Below are 8935 nucleotides of genomic sequence, written 5' to 3' on the forward strand. Positions count from 1 at the left end.
GTTGCCATGGCAACCTGTAAGGTGATGCTCTGGTGTCCCTGACCCCTAGCTCACCTCAAACAGGCGGGAATAAAAACGGACGCTTCTTAGAGCTCTAGCGGGGGAAGAAAAACCCCAAAAGGGGGCGTCCTGGTCTAAGACACGTTACCATATGGTGTGGCATCAAGCTAACCAGCAGCTCACACAACTAAAGTGTGGTCTAACTGCTACACAATAAAGTGTGGTCTAACTGTTACACAATAAAGTGTGGTCTAACTGCTACACAATAAAGTGTGGTCTAACTGCTACACAATAAAGTGTGGTCTAACTGTTACACAATAAAGTGTGGTCTAACTGCTACACAACACAAAGTGCAGTCTTATCAACACTTCACAGCCATTAAGTTCATCCAGTTGTTTACGGGGGGGGGGTCTTCACTCCATGTCCTTAAGTGTGTCACTCACTCACTGCTGTCTTATTGTTGTTGTGTTCAAGTGTCAGTCCTTTGGTGCTTTGTGCTCATCAGAGGGTGGTGAGGTCCTTGAGATAGACTCCATGTTGGGAGGAAGGCCTTTCCTCTCTGCCATGGAAGGAAAGCGGGTGTTGCTACTTCTCTGTTGGAGACAAAAAGGAAAACTGTCAATGAACGTTTATTTGGTTTGCTTGTATTTTCATTCTAGTTGCACCACAATATATTCTACTTCCTCTATTTTACTGATGATCTCCCAGCGGGCACAAGATGTTGATTATACGTACATGTCCTTTAAAACTAACTATTTTACTGATGATCTCCCAGCGGGCACAAGATGTTGATTATACGTACATGTCCTTTAAAACTAACTATTTTACTGATGATCTCCCAGCGGGCACAAGATGTTGATTATACGTACATGTCCTTTAAAACCGACTTTGAAAGAATGGTGCAGAATTGTTGTATTTGTGAATTGAAACAACGTTTGGATCCACGGTGTTTGTTGGGAAATGAGCAACTTTCAATGGTCAAATGATGTTGTGAAAAAGCATGTTGTTTCAACTTTGTATTTGTGTTGTAGAATATTGGCTGGGAAATGACCATAATTCAACGGTCAAATGGAGGTCAGAACCCAACAATCTGGGAGACGTCCGCATGGCCAAGTATGATGAATTTGAGGACCAGAAATAGACAAACACAAACACAAAAATTCAAATCTGGATTCTTTTCCCCGGCTGAAAGTCACCTGGCAAGATCGCTGTCTCGAGATTTCCCTGCAGGACAGTGCAGGGAAGACCAACCAAGTCTTTCCCTGTCAACAACACCCGGGGAGTTGAACTCTGTTTGCCGTGCCTGTGCAGCGACTCCAGGACTACAAACATAACACATGCACACCATGGACCATGGACTGCCACACATACCCCCACCTTCACCACACACCCGCACCACACAACCTACTCAGTGGCCTAGTGGTTAGAGTGTCCGCCCTGAGATGGGTAGGTTGTGGGTTCAAACTCCGGCCGAGTCATACCAAAGACTATAAAAATGGGAGCCATTACCTCCCTGCTTGGCACTCAGCATCAAGGCTTGGAATTGGGGGTTAAATCACCAAAAATGATTCCCGGTCGCGGCCACTGCTCCTGCTCACTGCTCCTCTCACCTCCCAGGGGGTGATCAAGGGTGATGGGTCAAATGCAGAGGACAAATTTCACCACACCTAGTGTGTGTGTGTGACTATCATTGGGACTTTAACTTTACTTTTAACATACCCCCACCCCCACCTTCACCACACACCCGCACATACCCCCACCTTCTTTACACACCTTTGCCAGTACTTAATCCCATGAGCTGCAAGAAATGTTTGGAGCCGTGCCAGAAGGGCTGCAGCTTCGATACCGGACATGATATGTGTATATGTATAAATATGTATTATAAAAACAAATCCTAAAGTTCTTTAAATACTTAAAGAGTGGTACAAGAAGTCTAATCAGCTACTTTGAGGAGGGCTGCCAATCAGCCCTTGAAACACAGATTTGTGCTGCATTTAGAAACAAAAGTGTGCCTAATCGAAACACACTTGGTCCTGTTCATGCTGACTGCAGTATATGTGCAATAATAAGTTCATGCTAACTGCAGTATATGTGCAATAATAAGTTCATGCTAACTGCAGTATATGTGCAATAATAAGTTCATGCTGACTGCAGTATATGTGCAATAATAAGTTCATGCTGACTGCAGTATATGTGCAATAATAAGTTCATGCTAACTGCAGTATATGTGCAATAATAAGTTCATGCTAACTGCAGTATATGTGCAATAATAAGTTCATGCTGACTGCAGTATATGTGCAATAATAAGTTCATGCTGACTGCAGTATATGTGCAATAATAAGTTCATGCTGACTGCAGTATATGTGCAATAATAAGTTCATGCTAACTGCAGTATATGTGCAATAATAAGTTCATGCTAACTGCAGTATATGTGCAATAATAAGTTCATGCTGACTGCAGTATATGTGCAATAATAAGTTCATGCTGACTGCAGTATATGTGCAATAATAAGTTCATGCTGACTGCAGTATATGTGCAATAATAAGTTCATGCTAACTGCAGTATATGTGCAATAATAAGTTCATGCTAACTGCAGTATATGTGCAATAATAAGTTCATGCTAACTGCAGTATATGTGCAATAATAAGTTCATGCTGACTGCAGTATATGTGCAATAATAAGTTCATGCTGACTGCAGTATATGTGCAATAATAAGTTCATGCTAACTGCAGTATATGTGCAATAATAAGTTCATGCTGACTGCAGTATATGTGCAATAATAAGTTCATGCTGACTGCAGTATATGTGCAATAATAAGTTCATGCTGACTGCAGTATATGTGCAATAATAAGTTCATGCTAACTGCAGTATATGTGCAATAATAAGTTCATGCTAACTGCAGTATATGTGCAATAATAAGTTCATGCTAACTGCAGTATATGTGCAATAATAAGTTCATGCTAACTGCAGTATATGTGCAATAATAAGTTCATGCTGACTGCAGTATATGTGCAATAATAAGTTCATGCTAAGTGCAGTATATGTGCAATAATAAGTTCATGCTAACTGCAGTATATGTGCAATAATAAGTTCATGCTAACTGCAGTATATGTGCAATAATAAGTTCATGCTAAGTGCAGTATATGTGCAATAATAAGTTCATGCTGACTGCAGTATATGTGCAATAATAAGTTCATGCTAACTGCAGTATATGTGCAATAATAAGTTCATGCTAAGTGCAGTATATGTGCAATAATAAGTTCATGCTGACTGCAGTATATGTGCGGCAGAAACTGGATGGATGGATGAATGGATAATATCATCCGTGTGAAAACATGTCTTACAATAGGCTATGCTTTTTCTGGATCATTCCAAAGCGCAGCATCATAACCTTCAGCATGCTAAAAGTAGGTTCTATGTGGAGATGGTGTTTCAATATAGCCCATAAAAGGTGGTACATAATACATTTGTAGGTTCTATGTGGAGATGGTGTTTCAATATAGCCCATAAAAAGTGGTACATGATGCATTTGTGTGCTGCATGTCAACAGCATGATGCCATGAATGTGGAGGGAAATGAGTGTCTCCATGGCGACAGCACACGCAAAATCCTCATTTTGGTATGATGGTCTGCACCACTTTTACACGAGTTATCAATTGTATATGCAGTCTTAGTAGATCACATACAACATAGTAGTACACACCTTTTTATATTTAGCACTTGTTATTTGGGTCTTAGTAGATCAGGCCTTCAATCAATTATTTGTGACATTTGTGACAATTGTATACATCCACTTGTTTGGGGCAACTTATCAAAAGCAGCTTAAAATGTTGATATGATTGATTGATTGATTGATTGATTGATTGATAATGTTGTTTGGCAAACATGAAGAATGTTTCAGATACTTCTTCCTTTCATTCCAAAGTCTTCTTCATATTTCATGTCATCTTTTAGGCAAGGAAATGATGTACTTTAGTTGTGCTCATGATCAGTAGACATCAAATATACTTGAATGCTGCACTCTGGAGAGGAAACATAGAAGGAAAGTAATCATGTGACAACAACATCTAAGAAAAGATCATAGAATTGAAAAAATAATAGTGTGCTTGTGGCGACGCTGGACGGATTTCTATGCAGATACTTCTTCAGTCTTGCACACACACACACACACACACACACACACACACACACACACACACACACACACACACACACACACACACACACACACACACACACACACACACACACACACACACACACACACACACACACACACACACATGGCAGCAGTGGTGTTAATGAACTGACACGGCATGGCCACTGTTGATCTCCTTTGACGGGGTCTTGGCACTGGACTCTCAGGTATTCTAGTTATGGTTACATCATGTCTAATATTCTAGTTATGGTTACATCATGTCTAATATTCTAGTTATGGTTACATCATGTCTAATATTCTAGTTATGGTTACATCATGTATAATATTCTAGTTATGGTTACATCATGTCTAATATTCTAGTTATGGTTACATCATGTCTAATATTCTAGTTATGGTTACATCATGTCTAATATTCTAGTTATGGTTACATCATGTATAATATTCCAGTTATGTTGCATCATGTCTAATATTCCAGTTATGGTTACATCACTCACCTACTCAGTGGCCTAGTGGTTAGAGTGTCCGCCCTGAGATGGGTAGGTTGTGAGTTCAAACCCCGGCCGAGTCATACCAAAGACTATAAAAATGGGAGCCATTACCTCCCTGCTTGGCACTCAGCATCAAGGCTTGGAATTGGGGGTTAAATCACCAAAAATGATTCCCGGGCGCGGCCCCCGCTGCTGCTCACTGCTCCCCTCACCTCCCAGGGGGTGATCAAGGGTGATGGGTCAAATGCAGAGAATAATTTCACCACACCTAGTGTGTGTGTGTGTGTGTGTGTGTGTGTGTGACTATCATTGCTACTTTAACTTATAATCATCATAATAGTATTCTTATGGTTACATCATACTATTATGATGATTATACATGATGTAACCATAACTAGTTATGGTTACATCATCATAATATTGTAGTAATGAGCGCATGCATTGTGTATGAAGATGCTTTGATGACAAACAAGGAGGAAAAGGTTGAAGTGTAAATGTTAACAGCGGGGACTGTAAGTGTCTTTTTAAAGATGTGTTTACAGTTGAGAGATGTTCAGATGTTCAGCTGACTAGAGACACTTTTCTGAGCCATTAGCTTCTTCTATTCCCTTCTCTCCAGGGAGGCGGATATGCACCAAAAAACAAAAAAAACAATTTGATGCCACATTGAATGTGACACACGTACAGTATCAGGTTACGTAATAAGCATTTAGGAAAAGCTTGAACAATTCTGCCACTGACAAACTACATTTAGATGATATGTGGAGGAAGTTCTACAGTCTGAGGTGGTGTTAGACCAGGTGTTAGTCCAAACTTTATGACTGTTCTACAGTCTGAGGTGGTGTTAGACCAGGTGTTAGTCCAAACTTTATGACTGTTCTACAGTCTGAGGTGGTGTTAGACCAGGTGTTAGTCCAAACTTTATGACTGTTCTACAGTCTGAGGTGGTGTTAGACCAGGTGTTAGTCCAAACTTTATGACTGTTCTACAGTCTGAGGTGGTGTTAGACCAGGTGTTAGTCCAAACTTTATGACTGTTCTACAGTCTGAGGTGGTGTTAGACCAGGTGTTAGTCCAAACTTTATGACTGTTCTACAGTCTGAGGTGGTGTTAGACCAGGTGTTAGTCCAAACTTTATGACTGTTCTACAGTCTGAGGTGGTGTTAGACCAGGTGTTAGTCCAAACTTTATGACTGTTATACAGTCTGAGGTGGTGTTAGACCAGGTGTTAGTCCAAACTTTGTGACTGTTCTACAGTCTGAGGTGGTGTTAGACCAGGTGTTAGTCCAAACTTTATGACTGTTCTACAGTCTGAGGTGGTGTTAGACCAGGTGTTAGTCCAAACTTTATGACTGTTTTACAGTCTGAGGTGATGTTAGACCAAATGTTAGTCCAAACTTTATGACTGTTCTACAGTCTGAGGTGGTGTTAGACCAGGTGTTAGTCCAAACTTTATGACTGTTCTACAGTCTGAGGCGTTCGGGTGGCATCCTGACCAGATGCCCGAACCACCTCATCTGACTCCTCTCCATGTGGAGGAGCAGCAGCTTTACTTTGAGTTCCTCCCGGATGACAGAGCTTCTCACCCTATCTCTAAGGGAGAGCCCCGCCACCCGGCGGAGGAAACTCATTTGGGCCGCTTGTACCCGTGATCTTGTCCTTTCGGTCATAATCCAAAGCACATGACCATAGGTGAGGATGGGACCGTAGATCGACCGGAAAATTGAGAGCTTTGCCTTCCGGCTCAGCTCCTTCTTCACCACAACGGATCGATACAACGTCCGCATTACTGAAGACGCCGTACCGATCCGCCTGTCGATCTCACCATCCACTCTTCCTTCACTCGTGAACAAGACTCCCAGGTACTTGAACTCCTCCACTTGGGGCAAGATCTCCTCCCCAACCCGGAGATGGCACTACACCCTTTCTTGGGCGAGAACCATGGACTCGGACTTGGAGGTGCTGATTCTCATCCCAGTCGCTTCACACTCGGCTGCGAACCGATCCAGCGAGAGATGAAGATCCTGGCCAGATGAAGCCATCAGGACCACATCATCTGCAAAAAGCAGAGACCTAATCCTGCAGCCACCAAACCAGATCCCCTCAACGCCTTGACTGCGCCTAGAAATTCTGTCCATAAAAGTTATGAACAGAATGGGTGACAAAGAGCAGCCTTGGCGGAGTCCAACCCTCACTGGAAATGTGTCCGACTTACTGCCGGCAATGCGAACCAAGCCCTGACACTGATCATACAGGGAGCGGACCGCCACAATCAGACAGTCCGATACCCCATACTCTCTGAGCACTCCCCCACAGGACTTCCCGAGGGACACAGTCCAATGCCTTCTCCAAGTCCACAAAGCACATGTAGACTGGTTGGGCAAACTCCCATGCACCCTCAAGGACCCTGCCCAGAGTATAGAGTTGGTCCACAGTTCCACGACCAGGACCAAAACCACACTGTTCCTCCTGAATTTTCTCTATTGTTAAAATGCTCTTGTGCTGCAAGTTGTTTTTTTTTGTTTTTTTTAGAAAATTCAAATGAGTGATGTCACTGTCAAAGCATGGGGATATTGCACCATACTGCAAATATAAAAATGCTGTCAATATTTCATAATAATTCCCAGCAATATTAAATGTCAATTATTCTGACGCACATCTCATCTTAAAGCTGCTACTAGTGATTGTTCCCTAAAAAGTGACCTAAGATCAATTTAGTGTTTCCTGACTTGTAATGTTGAATATTAAACAATGTCAACGCATCAAATCATTAAGTTCATGTACTTTGCCGTCAGCTTGCACACAATTTTAGATGCCTCTGTTGGCGGAGTTTTGCAGTCTGGCTACGTTGTGACATCACAGCGAGGTGGATGTACTTATTCGGACGTTAAGTCAAGCTCTCAGCCAGCTCTGCTTCACAAACACAACAACAAGTTATTATCTAATCTTGCCATGCGCATAATAACACTAACGAGACATAAATGCTGCCACAAGTATGCACGCTCTGAATCCATGGAGGAGTGCGCAGGTGAACCTAATGGGAGGAAATATATATTCAATCAAATCTAACTTTATTTATTAAGTGCTTTTCATACATGCAACACAAAGTGCTTTACAGACTTGAAAACAATACCCACATCCCTCATCATCAATCTCTCTCACACACACACACACACACACACACACACACACACACACACACACACACACACACACACACACACACACACACACACACACACACACACACACACACACACACACACACACACACACACACACACACAGAGTTGCATGCATGGCTGAGTACATTGGAGCTTATGAAGTTTAATTTTGACCGTGTCTGCAATAAAAGTATTCGTGACGACTTCAAGATATTCAAGCAACAAATGATGATACTTTTGGAAAGGGTAGGGTGTGGTTTCATTTGCAATCTGGTAACGCCTCCACTATCGAACATCTTGCAGACAGATTCAAAACATATATATTATAAAAGTGATCGTGGAGTAGATTTTACAATTTACACCAACAAATATGTAGTACATATTATCTAGAACACAAGGAATTGTTTTAAATGTAGATTAAAATCATCGTAGGTCCCCTTTAATTAAAAAAAACAATAACTAGAATAACGAGCTTGTTTTTGAAGGGCTCCTCATGATCTGGCCTCCTTCAAAGTGCCATAAATCCCATCTCCAGTAAACACATCAAAGGTAAAGAAGTCATCAACAGCATGAATGACCATAGATTCATTTAGCCTCTTTTTCTCCTTCCCACGGCCCACTTTTATCAAGCAGCATGTTTCCTCCTCCTCCTTTGTTTTGCCTTCAAGCCGCCTTGGCGCTCATCCTGATTGATGAGTGTGATTGATGGCAACAAGCTGAGCTGATGTCTAATGAGGAGGCCCCATGGACATGTTCAGTTCAAGTTCAAGTACCAATGATAGTCACACACACACTAGGTGTGGTGAAATGTGTCCTCTGCATTTGACCCATCCCCTTGTTCACCCCCTGGGAGGTGAGGGGAGCAGTGAGCAGCAGCAGTGGCCGTGCCCGGGAATCATTTTTGGTGATTTAACCCCCAATTCCAAGCCTTGATGCTGAGTGCCAAGCAGGGAGGTAATGGCTCCCATTTTTATAGTCTTTGGTATGACTCGGCCGGGGTTTGAACTCACAACCTACCCATTTCAGGGCGGACACTCCAACCACTAGGCCACTGAGTAGGTTGTTGATGTTGAGCATCTATTCACTGGCAGAGGGGCCCCCAGTACCCCAGCTGAGCTAACGTCT

General features: G+C 42.3%; 1 protein-coding gene across 1 annotated transcript in view; it reads right to left on the reverse strand.

Moving 5' to 3' along the window:
* Positions 1-477: 477 nt before the first annotated feature.
* LOC133612078 (protein shisa-like-1a) overlaps positions 478-8935 on the reverse strand; it is a 69340-nt gene continuing 60882 nt past the window's right edge. Inside the window, exon 5 of the mRNA XM_072914015.1 lies at positions 478-593. Coding sequence (XP_072770116.1) covers position 593 — 1 coding nt within the window. The 3' untranslated portion in view covers positions 478-592. The remainder of the gene's footprint in view (positions 594-8935) is intronic.

Source organism: Nerophis lumbriciformis, linkage group LG10 (genome assembly GCF_033978685.3).
Source record: "Nerophis lumbriciformis linkage group LG10, RoL_Nlum_v2.1, whole genome shotgun sequence".
NCBI classification, from domain to species: Eukaryota; Metazoa; Chordata; class Actinopteri; order Syngnathiformes; family Syngnathidae; genus Nerophis; species Nerophis lumbriciformis.